General features: G+C 37.1%; 1 protein-coding gene across 2 annotated transcripts in view; it reads left to right on the top strand.

Moving 5' to 3' along the window:
- Positions 1-1,108: 1,108 nt before the first annotated feature.
- SDAD1 (SDA1 domain containing 1) overlaps positions 1,109-22,309 on the top strand; it is a 33,932-nt gene continuing 12,731 nt past the window's right edge. The window contains exons 1-14 of one of the 2 annotated variants that reach the window (XM_037830005.1): positions 1,109-1,300; positions 4,800-4,904; positions 5,377-5,475; positions 7,931-8,041; positions 9,787-9,858; positions 9,935-10,035; positions 10,999-11,056; positions 11,727-11,801; positions 12,989-13,090; positions 13,609-13,678; positions 14,741-14,844; positions 16,120-16,177; positions 20,809-20,867; positions 21,462-21,538. In XM_037830005.1, the coding sequence (XP_037685933.1) occupies positions 1,211-1,300; positions 4,800-4,904; positions 5,377-5,475; positions 7,931-8,041; positions 9,787-9,858; positions 9,935-10,035; positions 10,999-11,056; positions 11,727-11,801; positions 12,989-13,090; positions 13,609-13,678; positions 14,741-14,844; positions 16,120-16,177; positions 20,809-20,867; positions 21,462-21,538 (1,181 nt within the window). In that variant the 5' untranslated portion in view covers positions 1,109-1,210. Of the gene's footprint in view, positions 1,301-4,799; positions 4,905-5,301; positions 5,476-7,930; positions 8,042-9,786; positions 9,859-9,934; positions 10,036-10,998; positions 11,057-11,726; positions 11,802-12,988; positions 13,091-13,608; positions 13,679-14,740; positions 14,845-16,119; positions 16,178-20,808; positions 20,868-21,461; positions 21,539-22,309 lie in introns of both variants that reach the window. The other variant, XM_037830006.1, reaches the window with a different exon arrangement.

Raw genomic sequence — 22,309 nt, 5'->3', positions numbered from 1 at the left:
AATAGAATTATAATTCTCCAAATACTGCTGAAAAACTAATCATGGTTTGCACAGTATTCTTGATGTTGTTTGTATTCAGACATGATTATAGAGTGGTCTTATTTTTGGTTCATATCATTGCCATCATAGATGACTTGATCGGTGTACTCTGAAATTGCTACTGTTCAGCAGGAAAACACCATCCTGCTGTTTATGCCAGATCAGGTACCAGCTGACAGCTCTCAGACTTCTTTTTTCTTTCTCCTGTAGATAAAATCAAGTCTGCCACAATTCAAATCCGAGCTTCCTCATAGGAACCTGGGTAGTCAACTTCCCTGAGTCTGTCGCCTCATTTGTAAAAGAGATAATAATACCTTAGAAGGTTGTTACGAGGATTGAAAGAGTTAATACAAGTCAAGCGCTTAGAACAGCACCTGCCACCGTGTGAGCGATCAATAAGTGTATTTCTATATAAACACCACCCTATTCAACACATATTTTTGTCTGTACACCGTGAGATTGTCGAAATGTATTTTCCTTTTCGAATTACCAAGATCTGATTAAAAAATTGGCCGAGGAATTCTTACAAAAGGTTATAGCAATCGTTGAATTTTAAAAATACATTTGCATTTTTAGCAGATCAATACGATTGCGTTTTATCCAGTCCACACTTTTTCCCCTTGTTGGTCACGTTGAGTTAAACCAACCAAAACAAAATCTAAACAAAACGAAATATTTAAAACCACACAGAAAAACGAATTTATGCCCTTCGTTGCTGTTTTTTCTCATCTTTAAAACGGGATAGTGCTATCTACTCCCTACGAATTTTTTAGCTTCTAACTTTAGACTGTGGGATTAAAAATAGTCTATTAACCCTTATCTGTTTCATTGGCGTGTCGGCATGATTAAACAAAGTAACGTTAGTGAAAAATCCTTTGCATTTCAGACAGTTCCAGAAAGTCTAGGTAGTAATAGCAGTTGACCGAGGGAAAAAAAAAATCTCGTAAAGCCAATACACAGGATTTCACTAGGACAATGAACTTGACACTCTGGGGCTTCCGTAGTATAGCTCTCTTTAAAAATTAAGATGGCTCCGCCTGCCGAGTGCCCACGTGCTGTTTCCGGTCGTACCAGGAAGCTTGATTCTTAGCTGCTGTTGCGAAGGTTTGTCGGCTGTCAGTGCTGTGGGGTTTCTGGGAACTGCTCGCTGCGGAGGCACTGTACAGTCAACATGACCAGCAGGAACAACAACAAGCTGCCCAACAACCTGCCGCAGTTACAGAATCTGATCAAGCGGGACCCATCAGCCTACATCGAGGAGGTGGGAGCGCGGCGCAGCAGACGGAAGAGGCCCGGGCGCTAATAGCTGAGACACCGGTGGGGGGAAGCGTGGAGTGAAGCTGGGGTCGTAGTCGTTGCGTTTCCTCCTTTTGGGTTTAGGGGTCCCTCGGGAGGAGAGAAGAGGTTAGAGAAGGGACATGCTGTGGTGTTTGTTCCGCATATCTTGGAAATCTGCGGCCCCTTTGGATTTTTATATCTGTTCTGTAGTAGACTCGTCCCAAACCGCCATGGAAACTCCTTTTGAAACCTCACTCTGCTTTAGGGCTTTTAGGGCTCAGCGGGAGGTGGAGGGTTAGAGGATAAATGGTCTGCCCTCAGCCTCCAACTTCCATGCATGTTTCTCAGCCGTTTCCTAAAACAAATCCTTTACTTGAATTAGTTGGTAACGTTAGGATGTTTTCGACGTCTGTTGCTGAGAACCAGCTCTGTGCTATGCCAAGGAGGGGAATTGTCAAGTGTCAGGGACAGACTTAGGAGCTCAGTATATCTACTTAGCCAGGATTCATACTAGTCAGAAGCGAACATGGCCTGGATGTTAGAATTTATTTTGGGAAAATTGAGATTGAAAAATTAGATTAGGTCCATATTGTAATGGGCTTTGTATACTGGCTTTAAACACATTGTGAAGGGTCATTTAAAGGTGTTGGAGCAGAGAAGTGACAAAATTAAAGCGGTGGTTTTGATATATAAATATGGCAGAAGCTTTTTTCAAACGCCAATTTGTAGCATTAGACGCTATTTCTACTTAAGCCTTTGCTGCAGTGACTTGTTCCTGCTTCTTCCTCCCTAGATTGTGATTTCTCCAATGGTTAACATTGTTATTCATCTTTTTATTGCCCTTCTCACTTCCCCCCTACTCCAAATTTTCACATAGAAAAATTACTGTAAATGCTTTTTAACAAATAGGGGTCACAGTGGTTTAGGTAGTCAGTAGAGAGAGTCAGGGCAGCGGAAATACAGAGTAAGGAACAAATGTAATAAATAAGCAATAGAGGTGAGGCTTTGAGATGTGTAGGATACTATACAACCACTGACAAAAACAGTAATAAATTGAAAGGCTTTGTAGTGCTGTATTTAAAAACATTGGTTTCAAAACAAACTCTAAATCCTGGCTCTGCTGTTGACTAACTGTGTGACCAAGTCAGGTTAAATCAAGTCTGTGTATTTATTTTGATATTTAAAAGGAGATAATACCTACCCCAGAGGATTACTTTTTCATTCACTTAGCAGATATATAGGTAGGTATACAAAAATACAGATACACATATATAGCGCCTATTATGTCTGTATATTCTAGGCACTGGGAATACAGTGATAAATAAGACAAATCTAAGACCCTTACTCTCTTGGACTTACATACTAGTAATAGTAAACTTATAGTGAACAAGGAAGGCTTCTTTGTGATGATAATATTGAACCACATAGGTCAAAAACATACTAGACAAGAAATAGGAAGTGCAGAAGTCTCAGTGGAAAAGAAATAGAGAGGCAATCAGTGTGGCTCAAGAGTAGCAAGCACAGAAGAAGGCAGTGAGAGATGATGTGGGGAATGCAGGCAGGAGTCAGATCATGCAGGGCCTTTTAGGCCATGGTGAAGAATTTAGATTTCACTCTTATTGCTTTGGGAAGTCATTGAAGGGTTTTAAGCAGGGGAGTGACATGATTTGATTATAATGATTGATCATGGAATTAAAGCTGGTCGAGAAAAGGAGTTGGGGGTGAGGAGTTTGGTGAGGGACAGTGGAAAGGGTAGATTCAGAGACCTGTAGATTCTGCTGAGGTCGGGATACTAGAGGAAAAAAGATAGAAAACAGGAGATGGTCTTCAGAGAGCAGGTGCTTCTAGTGGGGATTATGAAGGAGTTGTTATTGTTAAGGACAGAATTTAGGATGTGACCATTGAAGTGAGTAGCTAAGGTGGAGTAAGAGTTTAAGGTCTTTAGGGGAGGAGAGATCAAGGAGGTGAAGGGCCAGGGTATTGGACAGACCATCCATGTGGATGTAAAATCACCAAGGATTATGACAGGAGTGTGTTAGAGGGTGATATGACAGTGAACAAAGGGCTGAAATCTTCAAGGAATATGAGAAATGACCATAGTCCATAGATAACTGCAAGAAGGAGGGGTTTTGGGACATGAGGTTCAAAAATGGGAGCTGGGGGACAGTTAGGGAAGGGAAAAAGATAACCAACCTGGAAAGGTATCAGTGCCCTGAGAGTAGCCCTTAAGAACAAGAACTGGCTCAACAATGCTGGGGATAGAATACGGAATAGCAGTGTATTAGGAGAGAACCAGGGTTTAGGTAGGGCAGAGGTTCTCACCCTTTTACTTGTATCAAAATGACTGGGCTAGTTTAAAAAATACAAAGGTCTGGTCCTGCTCCCAGAGTTTCATGATTCCGCTGTGTAGGGATTAGTAACGGGTGAGAGATGGCCTGGGAGTCCTGGGCTTTTGTGGTGATTGATGAACATAGGGGCATAATGAGATTAGTCCTAATTATCTCAAGGCCAGGTGGGGTGGGGGAAGAAGTGAGGTAAGGATCTTTCCAGCAGCAGGCAGAGTTCTAGGACCCCCTTCTCACTCATGTCAGTGGTGGTGTGGTCAGAGATATGGTCTTATCTGAAGCATGTAGGGGCTTTAGGTCTCCCTCTTGACTCCTACTGGTAGAGAAAGCTGGAGGCCTAGCAGTTTTATTAGGGAAATCAGTTTTTTGACCATGCCAAGTTTGTGAGATAATTGGATATATGAATTTGGAGTTCAGCAGACAGGTTATGGCTGGTGAGAGACAGAAATATTCATTCTTATATTCTGTCTGTCTCACTCACTCACATGCACACACATACAGTTTAAAGCTATAGGTCTACCTAGGAAAGGAGATGTAATTGTTGGGCATGGAATTGAGCCCTGGTGAGTTCCAACTAGCTTTAGATTGTTCGGTTGTTGTTAGGATTAAACAAAATTAAGTAAGATAATGTACCTAATGAACTTGGCATATAAATGGAAATTATCATTTCAGGATTTTAACACACCCTATCTAGAATCCCAGCATAAAATCTTAGTAATTAAAAGAAAAGCAGAATTTTGACTGAAGTGCTTCATGTTCTTGAAATATAATGTATGTTTTCTCACATGGCATTTTTCTACTGATTTGACTGCTCCATATACACAGACAATGTAATTGGGGTCATTTAGACAGTAAATATCAGAACAGGGCCAAAATCTGAGCTTTTTGACTCTTGCTTCACAGTTCTTTATACTATAGCACCTAAATTTCTAATGATAATTCTAAGGAAAGGGTCTTGAGATTAACTATGATATGCTTTGATTTCAAAACTCATTTTGAAGAGTGCAGATGAGGTGAAGGGAGTGGTTCTACATTCTTTTGCCGCATTACTCTCAAAGACTGCTAAGTAATTTTTCATTCTACATTGAGAAGGTCATATAATAGAATGTGACAAATTTAAATTTTATTTTTCTACAGTTTCTACAGCAGTATAATCATTACAAATCCAATGTGGAGATTTTCAAATTACAACCAAATAAACCCAGCAAGGAACTGGCGGAGCTGGTGATGTTTATGGCACAGGTAAGGGGATAACTTCTAAATAAAACAAAAACCAGTTTATTATACATTGTTTGCCTTTTTTTTTTTTTTTTTTCAGTAATACCTTGCTCCACTCTGGATTGGAAATTTAATTAAAAATTTTTTTTTTTACTTTTCCTTTTTTGCAAGTTTTATTTTCTCCCTGTAGTGAGTTAAGAGAATTTCTCTAGAGCTTTTCATGGAGCTAACCAGAACAAAACTTTCAAACTTACTTGGTTTAATCAAATGTATCATAAAAATAGGTTCTAAATCATGCCACAGATATTATTTAAGACTAGAGGAGATACGAGAGGGGCCAGCAAACCTAGCATGTAGAAGAAAAAGAGGTGTTATGAGACCATTTACTTCTGTGAAACAGCCTTTTACTCTCCTTTTGCAGAACATCCTAAATATGTGCATCTGAATTATAGGAGAGAAAGAGAGAAACTTCAGAAGAACCTTTGCTTTATTACAGATTGGTCACTGCTACCCAGAACATCTAAGTAATTTTCCTCAAGATCTGAAAGATTTGCTCTCTTACAATCACACTGTCTTGGATCCAGATCTTCGAATGGTAGGACCAGTATTTGCATTGACAAATTCTTCTATATTCATGTGTGCATGTAGTGTTATTTAAATAAGAACAGCCTTTCAGCTAAATATCTTTTAAGAAAGCAAATCATTTGTCATTGTGTCCTTAAAATCCTTCTGTGGCTTCTCATTGTACTTAGAATAAAACTCAAACTTATTGTGACCTTTAAGTCCCTACATGCTCTGCTTCCTCCCTGAGTTTCTGATCTCATCCCCTTCATCTCTCCCTTTTTCTGCTACAGTCTTCTCTCACTGAACTTTCTGTTCTTCCAGCATCTTACCCTGCCAGGATGCTCTTCCTCTTCTTTTGAAATAGGTGATTCCTTCTGGTCATTTGAATTGCATGTGCCTGAAAAACCTTAATTACAGCTTGCAGTTTTTATAATGCTTAATTTAATAAACTTATCCATTAAATAGCAACTTTGAGCATTTAAACATTGGTTACTTTAGTGATTGGTAGGGGGTCCTGTCCCGGATCCCAGTTTCCGGGCCAATGTACTCATTTTCCCTACCTGCTATGAATGTTAACTGCTAATGGCCTACAGCTGCTCCTTCTTTGGAGCTTTGCTTTCCCAAATGGGGTCCTTGCACCTGGGAGGTTGTCCTCCCAGGCCACAACCAGTGACTGACTAATGCAAAGGTACAAAAGCCTGGCTCTTTGCTTCAAGGTGGGACTAACTTTGTGGTGCAGTTTGGCTCTAGGGTTTCCCCAAAAGATTGAACTAAAGCTAGTCTCTAACCAAGATCACGTCCTTGCTTAGCTTTCCTTTTCTCTGCCCTATCCTGCTTCCTTCACTTCTCCTGAGAGCACACTCCCAACAAATCACTTCTATATGGATCAGGCTCTGCTTCGAAGGAACCCAACCTCTAAGCCATTTTCTTGTTTAGTAAACCTGCCTTTCAAACAACTTCACAGCAGGTAGAACTTATACAATATTATGATTACAAAATGTGTTAATGTCCTATACCAAAACTTGTAAAAATGCTAAGTTCATAGATTCAATTTTGTTTTTCCATTTTCCCAGGCTTTTGTTAATTCTACCAAATTCTACCAAATCTAGAATTGTTACACTTCTCTGGGATTTTATTAATTTGATTTGGCCCAAAAGAAAAAGAATACCATTTCAGACAAACCAAGGTTGCAGGCTCTGGGTTGTCAAGTGATTGACTCTCGGTTGGGTGGTCCCAAGTTTTTGTTTGCTCTTCCTTGCTTACGCAGATAGAAACAGCCTGTATTTCTTAGGGAAAGAAACACAGTATCCACATATATTAACTTTTACCTATTTAATGAAATAAATAAATATTGAATTTATATTTACCCTTTTTTTAACATTGCAGCTACCTTTTGGTGTACTTTTTATTAACTTCTTTTTGAGCATCATTATTTTATTTTCAAATTGTTATAACCTGTCCAATGGGAGCTTCTTAGTCCTTTTAGTAATACCCCTAATGTTTTTAAAAGCATCATCACATTCTGGCCAACCTGTTACTGATTTTCCTCTCCTAAGATATGAAATCAATTATTCTCCAAGGATTACTTAATCCATTCAATGGAGAAGAGCATAGAAGCCAAAATTTGGGTGATAGGGATATACATGAAAGTTGTTGGTAAGCAGGAGTGCTACAGCTGCTGTTGGACCATTCTTAGTACTGACAGTACTTCAGAATAATGCCTTTAGATCACAAATTCATATTTATTATTCCAGTTTATTGTGTTATGTTATTGTACCCCACCTTCCTTCTATTTGTGTATTATTGATTACTAGGGTTTTTTCTCACATTGACACTCCCTGAGGAGGCCTTCTTTGACCTCCCTGTATAAAGAAGCCCTTCCTCAGTCACTGTTTGTCAATTATATTACCCTGTTTTACCTCTTTTATGACATTTCTCATTATCTGAAATAACTCTGTTTACATACTTACTTGCTTATCTATCCCTTTTGCCCACTTGCAGTGTAATCCCTTGTGAGAGCAGAGATTATCTGTTCTGTTTGTTGCCCAGAATAATGCTTACTTAATAGAAGATTGCATAGTTAATAAAGACATTAAGCTCTTTGGGGACATACATATAGGCATACCTCAGGGAATTTGGGGATTGATATCAGACCACCACAGTTAAGTGAGTTAGACAAATTTTTTGGTTTCCCAGTGAATATAAAAGTTGTGCTCACACTAGACTGTAGTCTGTTAAGTGTGCAATAGCATTATGTCTAAAACACAATGTATATACCTTAATTAAAATGTGATGCAGAGACACAAAGTGAGCACATGCTGCTGGAAAAGTGGTGCCAATAGACTTGCTCAACAACAGGCTTGCCACAAACCTTCAATTTGTAAAAAAACACAGTATCTGTGAAGCACAATAAAACGAGATATGCCTATACTCCATTTTCTCATCTTAACTTCATTATTTTATACTGTTTTCTTTTCTTTCCTGAGACATTTTGCAAAGCTTTGATCCTGCTGAGAAATAAGAATCTCATCAATCCATCAAGTTTGCTAGAGCTCTTTTTTGAACTTCTGCGTTGCCATGATAAACTTCTGCGAAAGGTAAAAAGTGAGATTACTTAGTTTCCTATGTATTGTTCTTCCTTGCAGTAACATTAAAACTTGTAGTTTTGGAGTCCCTTGTATTCTTTGTGCTTTACATTATTGGCTACAGTTAAGAATAATTTTAATAGGAAAAAACTTGACTATTGTGTGCACATAATATGGTGGTAATAGCTAACATTTATTGACTGCTTACTTTATGCTTTTGCATACTAACTTGTTTACTCTTCACAGAACTCTGTGAAATAGGTATCATTATTACTGTTCTCACTTTACAGATGGAAAGGCTGAGGCACAGGGAGATAGAGTAAATTTCTCAGAGTCATACGGCTTCTAAGTGGTAGGACTGGGGTATAAACCCAGGCAGTCTGACTCCTGAGCCCAAGCCCTCTGCTACTGTATTACTGGCTAAATCAGAACACAGTCACTTATAGCTAAACCTCACTCCCATAAAACTGATATTTGTTGTTGTTGATACTTCTCTGTTGCTTTGTATTTACTTGTACAGATAAGACCAGAAATTGAAGATTTATGAAAGAATTTAAAGAAAGAAAAACTTACCATTTACATTCATTAACTTAGTTTTTTTTTTTCCAAAGTTTTAAGAAGCTATTTCCATTTGATTTTAGCAATTGTATGTTTTGATATAACTTGTGGAATGAAAGTGGTCCACAGGAGCATAATTTGGGCACCACTATTATTTGTATTCCCAGTTTCTTGCATGCAGTAAATGCACATTAAATGGAGCAACTTTCGCTTTTTTTTTTTAATAACAGCTTTATTGAGATATAATCAACATACAATTCACCAACATAAAATGTACAGTTCAGTTGATTTTAGTATATTCATGGAGTTGTACAACCATCACAATCAATTTTAGGACATTTTCATTACCCCAAAGAGAACTCCCATTCCCCACACCCCCTCCAAAACAAACACCATACCCATTAACAGTTATGTCCCTCTCCCTAGCCCTAAGCAACCACTAATCTACTTTCAGTCTTTACAGATTGTCTATTCTGGATGTATCATGTAAATGAAATCTACAATATGTGGCTTTTTGTGACTGACTTCTTTCACTTAGCAAGGTTCATCCATGTTGTAACATGTATCAGAACTTCCTTTATGTTGCCAAAAAAATAATCCATTTTATGTACTTACCACATTTTATTTATCCATTCATTGGTTAATGGACATTTGTGTTATTTCTGCTTTTGGGCTATTATCAATAATGGTGCTGTGTACATACATGTGAACATGATTTTCATTTCTCTTGGGCATACCTAGGGGTGGAATTGTTGGGTCATATGGTATTGACATGTTTAATGATTTTGTTTTTATTAGAGAAGTTGAGATTTACAGAAAAATCATGCATAAAATACAGGGTTCCCATATACCATTCTAGTATTAACACCTTGCATTGGTGTGGTACACTTGTTAAAATCGATGAAAGCACATTTTTTGTAACTGTACAATTAGCTATAGTCCATAGTTTAACTTAAGGTTCACTGTGTGTTTGGTTCCATCCATGGATTTTTTTTTTTTCAATCTGAGTTTAACATTTTGAATGGAACTTTTCTTTTAGCCACTTTCTTTTTTTGGTTTTTAGTTTTTTTGAGTCCCTTCTGTGATACAATGAAAAGTAGGTAAAATTAAATGATTGTTTTGTGCTTTTTTCCAAATTGAGCAAGGTTAGAAATGTTGGTTAGGTGTAACGTGTGTATATTTTTGTTTCTTTTCCTCAGACTTTATACACTCATATTGTGACTGATATCAAGAATATTAATGCAAAACACAAGAACAATAAAGTAAATATAGTAAGTATATTTTTGTTTTCCATGTTTGTAGTATTCTACCATCAGTGTTTTAAGTCTTTCTCCTCTTTTTCTTCAGGTATTGCAGAATTTCATGTACACCATGTTAAGAGACAGCAATGCAACTGCAGCTAAGATATCTTTGGATGTGATGATTGAACTTTACAAAAGAAACATCTGGTAAAATATATATGTGTCTCTTAAGAAGTGTACCATTTTATTAATTGGTAATTCTACTAAACACATACGCAAATACTTTTCTTGATCTTGAGCTCTTTAATATACCTCTGTCAAAGATTAAGTTGGAAGTCAAAATACGGAGGCAATCCAAATGACTAATAACATAAGCTACCATTCTTGTGGACCTACTGAGGCTATGCACTTTGCATTACCTCATTCAGCCCGAGAACAACTTACTGCAGCTTATCTGGAATTCCCATTTTTAGGTAACAAAACTGAAGTTTTTAGAGTTTAAATTTAGTAGCTAGTTAATGATGGAGCTGAAATTCAAACCCAGATCTCATTGACTCCAAAATCTGTGCTGTTTCTCCTCTGACTCTGAAGATTTTTAAATCATTTTGTCTTGTAAAATAACATGTTTCATAAACTTTGGTTTGTTGCTACAATATCTCCTACTCATGTCTTTTGCTTTTCTTCTTCTTTTTGCTATAAAGGTAATGTTTATTCTTTCCAGCAGAAAACTTAGAGAAGCTAGAAAAGTTTTAAAAAAATTATTGATAGTCTCACTACACAGAGATGATCAGTATTAATATTTTATAATATTTCCTCCTGGTCTTTTTAACAGGCATTTTAAATTTTACATTTGGGATTTTGCTATATTAGCATTTCTTATTCTGTTTCCCCCTCCTCCCTTATCTGGAGTAGGTTCCTGTGTCATTAGAAATTCTTCAAAAACTATCTTAATAGCTGCACACTTTTCTACATAGGATTTGGCTAAAAATTTAAATGTTCACTTGTGGTTGACCATTTATCATTCCTTTGATTTTTTAATACTATGATTGTGAATTCTAACATGCCAGAAATCTTTATTGTATTGTTTATCTTATGCCAATAACCATACTTTCTATACTATGAAATACAATAAAATGAAAATTATTTAAAAACAACATTGCCTTCTTCTAGGAATGATGCCAAAACTGTGAATGTTATCACAACTGCATGTTTCTCCAAAGTCACCAAGGTGAGCACCGTTTGACTGTGACAGCTCAGGGTAGTGGTCTGCTCCATGGATAGAAAGTAAAGGAGGTAGAGATGTGAGGAAGAAGTAGTGTGTGGACAAGTAGTTTATTTTGGGTAAGCCTTTATTTGTACTACTTTGACCATTTCCCTCATTTCATTTTTGCTTTAGAGGAGTTAAACAAAATTATCATGAAGAGTTTTTAAAATGCTATGTATTAAATGACAGCCTTAGGGCTTAGATTTTTTGTTTTCCTCTGTAATTCTTGACTTTACTATTGGGATATAAACTCATGCACAACTGAAAGAAATTTAAGGACTGTGTTGTTTTACTTTTTCTTACAAGGGCTGTAATGTCACTTTTTGTGTAAGGGATGTAGATTTCTTAACAGTTTACTTTGAAGGATAACTTCTTGGTCATTTTATCTAGTTAAAGATTTCTTTTTAGTTACATATTTATGGGACAAATAACATAATAGCATTTTCTTGCAATTAAGAGTGATGAGCCAAAATCACGCCACCCTTTAATTTTTTTTCTTCAGATCCAAGTTCATACTCATGTATAAAGTGTAGGCAAAAGTATTTATTATTTGTTGTAAACTGAGTAGGCAAAAGTATTTATTATTTGTTGTAAACTGAGTTAAGTAATTGACTTTTTTCTTATTGTTCTTTAGATATTAGTTGCTGCTTTGACATTCTTCCTAGGGAAAGATGAAGAGGAGAAACAGGACAGTGACTCAGAATCTGAAGTTAGTTTATAAATTGCTTCTGAATTTCAGAGTTTATCAAACTTCATTATTTCTCTCAGTACAAATTGTAAAATCCATGACTGCTTGAGTAAGGAAGAAACTTACATATCACATTTATCCTTTATTGAGTTCTGCCATATTAAGATTTTATTCCATTTAGAATTTGTCACTTGCATTCAGTAAGATTGGTTAAATAACTTAATAAAGTATAGATCCATTAAGTCTGGTTCTTAGTTCTAAAGCTATACCTGTATCTCACTATATATTTTTAGAATGGAATTACCAACATATTTTGAAGGTAGAATGTTGACGTCATAGGAACCAGGGTGGTGGGGGCAGGAGTAATGTCATTACAACTTTCAAAGGAAAAAACTCAAGATTTGTGATGTCTTAAATTTTCTTAGAAGTATTACAAGGAAGAATTAAAAAAAAAACAATTCCTCTTCCCTTCTTAGCATTTTGTTAACAGGAATACTGGAATATGTGTTAAACAACTTTTAATTAGTTTTATTATTTTGTTAAATAATATATGAATGGTGCATTAGCATTGTTAAAATTTTCAGATAGTATAGCTAAAATAAAAGTTTTATTGACTCTGTCTTATTTTCACTTCCCAGTTCCTTCCTCAGAGTTAACTTCTCCATTTGCATTTCCAATGCATTTATAAATGGATTTAAAAACTATATAAATAATGTATGTATTATTCTGTAGCTTGCTTTCTCCCTGTCACCATATAAAGATCTATAGGAGCTTTTAGATCTTTTTATGTTAGTATGTTAGTTTATGTTGGTATGTTAGTATGTTGGTACATATAGATCTACCTCATTCTTTTCACCTTGGAATGTGGTGTCCTGTAGTTTATTTAAGCATTTCCCTATTGATAATTTTAATTGTTTCCAGATTCTTTTTTCAGTTTAAAACAACGGTGCATTCTGTCTATATTATACTTCAATGAAAAGCAAAAGCAAAAGATAGAAACAGGAATCACTGCTGCAGTGAAAATCCTTGTATGTTCCTGTTTGTAGAACTTCTGCAAATAATTTTTACTTGATTTTAAAGGTGGTATTAATATTTTATAGCCGTTTGCAGAGTAAAATACAAAAAAGTGATTGAAAAGACTACCTTTTGATTCTGTGCAGATGTTCCTTGATTACAGTTTTACAAAGTAATTTATTCTTCATCTTCAGGATGAAGGACCAACAGCAAGAGACCTGCTAGTGCAGTATGCCACAGGAAAGAAAAGCTCCAAAAACAAGAAAAGGTTAGAAAAGGCTATGAAAGTGCTCAAGGTGAGATTCATGTTTGGGGAATGAGGTAGGAATCATTAGAATGTAGAATGTGTGGAATTTAGCAAGAACTTGTAAGAATTTGAAATAAAGAAATAGCATTTTTCAAAGACTTCAAATTGTGTTGTGAATTTTTAAGCATGAATATTTTAGATGAATAAGCAAAAGCTGTGACTTAAATAAATTAATTTGATTAACTTTACTTTTTGTTCTTATCAAGATGATTCATCTTCTTGAAAGAGTCAGTGAAGTACATTTGATATTTTGTAATGATTATTGTGCTTTTTAATGTTTATATTTCCACATCCCTTTAAGTCTCACAGGCACTAATAGCTGAAATATTCTTGGTTTAAACATAAGAGGTAAAAACCACCTTCACATCTTCCAGTTGATAAAGCAGTCTTTGGAACAAGATTTTGGTTTTCTTCTTAAATACTGTAGCGGTCTTGATAACAGCCTTTAGCACATAATCCGGTGAACATCATCACCATATACATGTTTTTCTTCTCCCTGTCTTTCAGAAACAAAAGAAGAAGAAAAAGCCAGAAGTGTTTAACTTTTCAGCTATTCACTTGATTCATGATCCCCAAGGTACTGTAATTATGACTTTCCAAGTTCCTTGTTGTCTTTATTTCTACCTATGAAGTTTCCTTCCTTCAGGGTTGCCGAGGAATATAAGTCCCTGGCACAAAGTAGGCAATTGGTAAATGCTTAGTTGTTGCTAGTTGGTTGTAGTCTGGAAAATTCTGTTCCAAAGCAATGATTCTCAGCCCACAGCAAAATAAGAAAAATGTGGAAGAACACCTCTATCTGAGAATCATATCTTTAACAACATGATAGTGGTAGGATGTTGTGGTTAACCAAAGAAAAACTTGGCAGTCTTTTGTTGGTCTCCCCCACTGTTTTTTTTTTTTTTCTTTTTCTTTTTCTTTTTTTCTTTCTTTTTTTTTTTCCTTTTCATTTTTTAAAGGTCTGTGGAAACCAAAAGTCTAGAAAACCTTGTTCTAGAACATTCAGACTAGGCTGCTTATTGCAATCTCCTGGGGAATTCATAAAAATATGCTGATTGCTTGGGTCCTGTTATTGTTAGTGATTCTGGTATAGAGTGTGGCTAGATGCTGGGATTTTTATAAATTCTCTGCGCTGTAATGTACAGCAAAATTTGTTGACCCCTTCTTTAGATCAGTGTTTCTCAAAATTTTCATATACATAGGAATCATCTGGGGGTCTTATTATTATAGTACAGATTCTGAGTCAGCAGATCTGGGGTGGGGCATGATGAAATTCTGCAGTTCTGACATGCTCTCAGGTGACTGCTGGTCTGGGGACCACACTTTTAGAAGCAAGACCCGAGAGAACTACTTAAATGGAGCACCCATCACATAGTCACTCTAGATGTTGATGCTAAAAATCTTAGTAAGCCTTAAGACTTAACTTTGGGCATACTGAAGGTATATTCATCCCTGTGAATCTTTTCACCTTCTGTCATGTTTTTACTGTCCTAGTTAAGTACAGTGATTTCAGGCACAGCCTTGGCCAGAGTCACTGATATAACTTATCTTTCACTGTGTCTGTTGGATACAGTTGTACAACAGTAGATACAGTTGTATACACCATGGACCTACTGTGCACTTCTGATATTTTCTTTTCCAGATTTTGCAGAAAAACTACTAAAGCAACTAGAGAGCTCTAAGGAGAGGTTTGAAGTGAAGATGATGCTCATGAACCTTATCTCCAGATTGGTGGGAATTCATGAGGTTTGAATTATATTATGTTGCTTGTGATAAATATTAGAAGTGGATTTATTCTTCATAAAAGGAAAGCAATTGGTTAGAGCAGTGGTTTAATTTTACCCCATAACATTTAAACCTAGTTTACAGAAGAATAAAATCCTCTACTCTAAAAATAACTTTTTTATCACTTTTTTCTCTTTAATAAGTATTGAATTCAGGCATTCATTTTGTGGATAGACTATTTTGTATTCAGTTTTTCTTGTGTTCTATATTTTTATTCAACTTTGTTTTATATATATATTTTCCTGAACTAGTGTAACCCACATGTTTTTATTGACTGTTATTACAGTTCGTAGTTCGCTTAACCCTTCATGGCTTTCCTGACATTCAGATCCCTCTAATAGGAAATTGTCTTATTATTTGCAAAGCTGAAGTTTCTGGACATTTATTTTATATTCAGCTAGATGACAAGAGCTCCTTGGTGGTGTGTGTGTGTGTGTGTGTGTGTGTGTGTGTTTTGTGTATGTATGAGTGTACGTATGAGAGTTTAATTTCTTTATGGCCTAAATTTTTGGCGTCTTTGTTTTTCTGCACGGCAGTTCATCTTACATTTTGGTTGCCTCTCTTCCCCCTAGTTTACTCTACATGCGCTTTTTTTCCTCCTTTGTATAGTGAGGACAGCACCATGGCCTCACTTGAGAGAGAGAAAGAATTCCTTTTCTTGGTTAATAAAACAGGTGGAGTTATCCCGGGGCATGATTGCTGATTAAGAAAACACAAAAATAAAAAGTGATCCCCTAGCTAGAAGTAAATACCTGAAATTATTAAACTCCAACCCAACAGCCTTGACTCTTGAAGACGATTGTATAACAGTGTAGCTTACAAGGGGTGATAGTGTGATTGTGAAAACCTTGTGGATCTCACTCCCTTTATCCATTATATGGATGGATGAGTAGAAGAATGGGGACAAAGACTGAATGAAAAATAGGGTGGGATGGGGGGGATGATTTGAGTGTTCTTTTTTACTTTGTATCTCGTATTCTGATTCTTTCTGGTTTTAAGGAAAGTGGTCAAGAATAGATTGTGGTGATAAATGCGTAACTATATGATGGTACTGTGAACAGTTGATTGTACATCATAGATGATTGTGTGGTATGTGACTATATCTCAATAAAACTAAATTTCATTAGAAAAAAAAAGTGATTCCTGATTAGTTAAGATTGGTGATGTAATTGCCTTATGGAGAAATGAAATTCTGCAGCCTCAGGTATTAAAGCCAGTGTATTCTTCTCTCCACAGCTTTTTCTCTTTAACTTCTATCCCTTTGTGCAAAGGTTTCTGCAGCCCCACCAAAGAGGTAAGCCATCCTGTTAGAATAACAATCCAATGTCTTTTGTTCTTCAATCATTACCGAGTTACAAGTCTGTGTCAGAGAAGGGGAGAGAAGAGAGAAACCCTTGTATTCTCTTTCCACAGTCTTGCATGGATTAGGTGTTAAGCTCATCAACTTTAAGGCACATTTTTTTAAAAAAAGCAAATTGGTTCTTCAGAGCAAGTCTATAAAACTATAAATACTATGTGGAAAATTCTAAAAAAAAGAAGTTTGACCTTTCACTCTAACTTTATAGTAGATATCAGGATTTTATATCATTGCCCTCCCGTACAGTCTCATTTAAACAACATAAAAGCAGGAGAGAAGAGGTGATTGTTTTAACCTTGAACTTAACCAAGGTAGGAAGGAAATGAACATTTATTGAGCATCTAATATGAGTGAAGCACTGTGCTAGGTGCTTTACGTACATCACATCATCTAATCCTCACATTAGTTCTGTGAGGTGTAGAAAGAACAGTAAAAGACCAGTGTCCTCAAAATAAATGCAAACCCACACTTCTTTCTTTTGCCAAAGGTCTTGTTCTTTACACATACTGCCCTGCCTCCTCGAAGGACAAGTGTGTGTATACATTTATGTTTGTAATCATTCGTTCATTCATAAATACTTATTTAGCTATGCTGAGTACTGCTTTAGACATTAGGAATTCCACAGTGAACCTAAGCAAATTCCTTACCCTCATGGAGCCTACATTCTACTGGGGGAATACAGACAATGCTGTACATGCTATGTCTAGGTCAAGGTAAGTGGAATAAAAAGGAGCAAGGTAAGAATGATAGGGGAGTTTCAAAGATGGCGGCTAGATGAGGCAGGGCAAAAAAACACCTCCATGAAAAATACTAGATAAAAGCCAGAAAGTGACCCAGGACACCAGTTCCAGTGATGCACCAGCCAGACAAGGTCTGCTAAATCCACAGGTACTGTACATTTGGTGAAACTGGGAGTCTGCATTCTGAAATGAGTGAGTGAACTGGCTGAAAGTCTGGCAGCCGTGCTGCGGTGTGGGGAAACCGTGGGTTGGCATTTGGAGACAGACTAGTTCTTTTTAAAAAAAAAACAGAAAAAACCTGGGAGCAGCTGCAGATACGGTGGCAAGAACCATGCAGTGAAGTGCAGCAGAAATAGGCTGTGCCAACACCTCAATTATCTGGTGTGGAAGATAGCCCTTCCCATACCTGCTGCTGATTGTTTTGGAGCCAGGAGGGCAGAGGGGAGCTGGGGATGCTTCTGCCTGGAGCTAGGGCCACAGCCCAGAGCTGTGCCAAGGGTCCCAGTGTGACGAGGAGTGTTTCCCGCAGCACCGCACATATGCCACAATATCGGCCATGGACAGTAGCCTTTAGTGTACCCACAGCTAATTGTCCCAGAGCTGGGAAGGTGGAGCTGTGCAAAAAGAGGGAAATTAACATGCCCCATTCAGCCAACTTTATAGCAGGCTGGGAATGCCCCTGCACGGCCCAGCAGCCCAAGCCTTCCCTGGAGGGCCGGCGTGCACTTGTGATGTGGTACAGCCTTCCCTCAGCAGAGGTCCTGGAAGAGCACGGCTGAGAACGAGGACCCACTCGGAAATCCCAGGGACTCTACCCCAATACCAAGTACTTGCAGGTCAGTGGCAGAGACAATCTGTGGCAAGACTGAAATGAAGGCTTAGACTCTTGCAACAGCCTTAAATCTCTGGGAACAACTGGGAGGTTTGATTATTACTGCTGCCCTGCCTCCCTAACCACTCAGACACATGTCCCAAATTCAGGGTGTACAGCACCAACACCACACCCAAACAGTGCATCAATTGAACCCCACAAGAATCAGACCCCCACACACCACAAAGACAAAGTTGAGGAGAACTGACTTGAGGGGAATAGGTGACTCGTGGGCGCCATCTGCTGGTTAGTTAGAGAAAGTGCACACCACCAAGCTGTAGTTCTGACAAATTAGAGATTGGTATTTTTCATATCCTGAAAGAACCCTATCAAGTAAAGCAAATGCCAAGAGGCCAAAAACAACAGAAAATTTTAAAGCATATGATAAAACCAGACGATACGGAGAACCCAAACGCAAACACCCAAATCATAAGATCAGAAGAGACACAGTACTTGGAGCAATTAATCAAAGAACTAAAGACAGACAACAAGAGCAAGGCACAGGATATAAAGGACATGAAGAAGACCCTAGAAGAGCATAAAGAAGAAATTGCAAGAGTAAATAAAAAAATAGATGATATTATGGAAATAAAAGGAACTGTTGACCAAATTAAAAAGATTCTGGGTACTCAAGACTAGCGGAAGCTGAACAACGACTCAGCGTCCTCAAGGACCATAGAATGGAAGATGAAAGAACAAGAGAGAGAATGGGGGAAAAATCAAAAAAATCAAAATGGATCTCAGGGGTATGATAGATGAAATAAAACATCCAAATTTAAGACTTATTGGTGTCCCAGAAGGGGAAGAAAAGGGTAAAGGTCTAGAAAGAGTATTCAAAGAAATTGTTGGGGAAAACTTCCCAAACCTTCTACACAATATAAATTCACAAAACATAAATGCCCAGCAAACTCCAAATAGAATAAATCCAAATAAACCCACTCCAAGACATATTCTGATCAGATGGTCAAATACTGAAGAGAAGGAGCAAGTTCTGAAAGCAGCAAGAGAAAAGCAATTCACCACATACAAAGGAAACAGCATAAGACTAAGTAGTGACTACTCAGTGGCCACCATGGAGGCTAGAAGGCAGTGGCGTGATATATTTAAAATTCTGAGAGAGAAAAATTTCCAACCAAGAATACTTTATCCAGCAAAACTCTCTTTCATATTTGAGGGAGAGCTTAAATTTTTCGCAAACAACTGCTGAGAGATTTTGCTAATAAAAGACCTGCCCTACTTCAGATACTAAAGGGAGCCCTACTGACAGAGAAACAAAGAAAGGAGAGAGAGGTATAGAAAAATTTAACAGACATGTATAGAATATTACATCCCAATCACCAGAACACACATTCTTCTCTAGTGATCACGGATCTTTCTACAGAATAGACCATATGCTGGAACATAAAACAAGCCTCAATAAATTTAGAAAAATTGAATTTATTCAAAGCACATTCTCTGACCACAATGGAGTACAAATAGAAGTCAATAACTATCAGAGACTTAGAAAATTCCCAAACATCTGGAGGTTAAAAATGAGGGGGAGATGAAAACATTCCTGGATAATTAAAAGTTGAGGGACTTCATCACCAGTAGATCAGTCCTATAAGAAATGCTAAAGGGAATTGTGCAGGCTGAAAGGAAGGGAGACTAAACAATTGACTGAAACCACATGAAGAAATAAAGATTTCCAGTAAAGATCACATGGTAAATATAAATACAAATACTACTGTGTTTTTGATTTGTGATTCCATTATTTACTTCCTACAGGATCTAAAATACATAAACTGTAATGATAAATCAGTGGTTTTAAACTCAATGTAAAATATGTAATTTTTGACCAGAACTACATAAAGGTGGGGGAATAGAGGAGTATAGGAACATAGTTTATGTGTCCTATTGAAGTTAAGTTGGTATCAAAGAAAAACAAGATTGTTATAGATTTAGGATGTTAAATTTAAGCCCCACAGTAAACACAAAGAAAGTGTCAGAGAATATGACCATAGAGATGAAAAGTAGAGTATGGGTTTTGAGAAGTGGGGGAAGGGGCAATGGGAAGTTAAGAAATGAGTGTAGGGTTTCTGTTTGGAGTGAAGGGAAATTTCTTGTAATGAATGGTGGGAAGGTGATGGCATTACAACATTCTAAATGTGATTAATCCCACTAATGGAATGCTAGGGAGGGGTTGGAATGGGAAGATTTAGGCTGTATATATGTTTCCACAATTGAAAAAAAAAAAAAAGTCTAAATAGATAATGACAATTAAATGCCAAGGATGATCCTGGATGGGATCTGAGGGATAGAGGAGAGGAGGCTCAAAGGGACACAGTTGGGACATAATAAAAAAAAAAAAAAAAAAGGAAATATAGAATGTAAGCTTTGTATCAGTGTTGAATTTCTTGAACTTCTTAGCTGCGCTTAATGGGATTGCATAAAAGAATGTTCTTGTTCATGGGAAATGTATATGTGAATTATATTGTTTTTTCAAGGATGTGTGCAGCTTGCTGTCATGTTCAGAAGACAGAGCAATAGATGATGGATGATAGGGAGGGAGGGAAAGAAAGAAATGGTGGTGTGATAGGATGTTAAAGTTGGTGGATCAGGGTATTGGGGGAGGGGAGTCGGGGTATGCTGGAGTTCTGTGTATGGGGTTTGTATTGTTTTTGCAACTGTTTTGTAAGTTTGAATTTATTTCAAAATAAAATTTTTAAAAAAATGATAGGGAGTGCTGGGACAGGTTCTAGTTTAGGTCAGAGAAGACCTTTCTGATAAGACAACAATTGAGCAGGGGCCTAAAGGAAATGAGAGGTGTGGCATGCACGTATCTGGGGTTTGGGTGTTCCAGGTAGAATAGGCAGTGAATCATTAAGGCAGGAAGAACATGCTTGCCATGTTTGCTGTAGTCCTTGGAGGCAGAGTAATAAACTGACTGTGGCCTTTGTGGTCTCTTATGTTTTTAGAAGTAACAAAGATCCTCCTGTTTGCTGCACAAGCATCTCATCACCTGGTACCCCCAGAGGTGAGCACTCTTGACCTAAACTCTGGATCTAGTATATGCATAGCAGTGCCACTGTTACGTACATTAGAGTGACTTTTCCCACAGGGATTACTGCCACTTTTATTTTTTTTAAGTGAGTAAAGGAAACACTAACTCTAAGAGATACATGTAGAAATTCAGTTGTACAGCTCATAGAAAGTGAAGTTTGTTTTGGACAAGTTATTGAGAATTCTAATTTTTAAAAAATATTTTATGAGTGGGGGGTTCAGGAATATTTGTAAGATTATAGTAATTTCACAAAGCTGGGGATTCCTTTCTTTGGTTAATACAGCATTGGGTTATGCTGGGTCAAAGCATTTTTTAATTTTTATTTGTATTGAAAAATAATGTTAAAGGGGTATAAAATTTAGTCTGCAAGGATAGCCATTAAGGACAGCCTCCAAATTGGAATATTTTTAATCTGTCTGCCTCAGTATTGATTCCTTCCAACTCCCAAACTGAAGCTGAAGGGCTAATTTTCATCTGTGAATAATATACTGTCCTTTCATCCTCAAGTGTTTGAGTAGGTACGGACATTTTACCAGCGTTTATCTTTTTTCTTTATTCCCAATTCAGATCATTCAGTCATTGCTCATGACTGTGGCCAACAATTTTGTCACCGACAAGAACTCTGGTGAAGTCATGACAGTAGGGTATGTAGAACATGGCTGGAGGCAGTGGATATGTTTTTTAATGTACTGATTTTGCTTTAAGTAGAGCTCACAAAGATGTAAGATTTTCAGCTGCAGTGTGGCCTCGAGAAAAGCAGTTTACATTGCAGTCTTCTTAGGAGACTTGGTATTTGAATTTTTGGTCGGAATTTTGAGGATGGAGCAGGAGAATATATACTTATTCTAATCAGTTTTTTTTTGTTTAACTAGCTTTACTCTTTCAAATAAATGATTATTTGACAATCTTTGTTTTTCCTCCTGTCTCCTGGCTTGAATTCATGTCTTTCCCTGAAACAAATGTTTTGTTATTGAATCGCTTTTTAATCCAAAGGCAGTTCAGCTCTGCCTTTTTAATTAATTCAAAAATGCTTAATGAGTATGAGCAGTGGGTTAAGAATTATCTAATCTGTCCTAATAATTAAGTGATATGCTGAGCAGTTGGCTTTTTTTTTTCTTTTGGAAAATATTGCTGAAATAACAGCCATAAACACTTTTAACCTTTCTCGTTTGACTTGATCCCTTCTCCGTTAGACATGGTGAGTAAATGCTGCAGTGATTTAGTGTTCTGGACATTAAATGGCTGTGAACTGCAATAAATGCCCTCCACACTCACATGCTCTACTATGCTGCAGTTTTAGGCACCTAAGCCATATAAAACCCAACTCATGTTCCTTTTGATTTAGTCTTTTTTAGGAAACTTCCTTAGGTTGTCTTACATGAAATTTCTGTTTTTTGGTTGTTTCGCTTTTAAAA

Source organism: Choloepus didactylus, chromosome 3 (genome assembly GCF_015220235.1).
Source record: "Choloepus didactylus isolate mChoDid1 chromosome 3, mChoDid1.pri, whole genome shotgun sequence".
Classification (NCBI taxonomy): Eukaryota; Metazoa; Chordata; class Mammalia; order Pilosa; family Megalonychidae; genus Choloepus; species Choloepus didactylus.
Note: the sequence above shows the minus strand (reverse complement) of the source record. Positions and strands in the feature narration are given on the sequence as shown.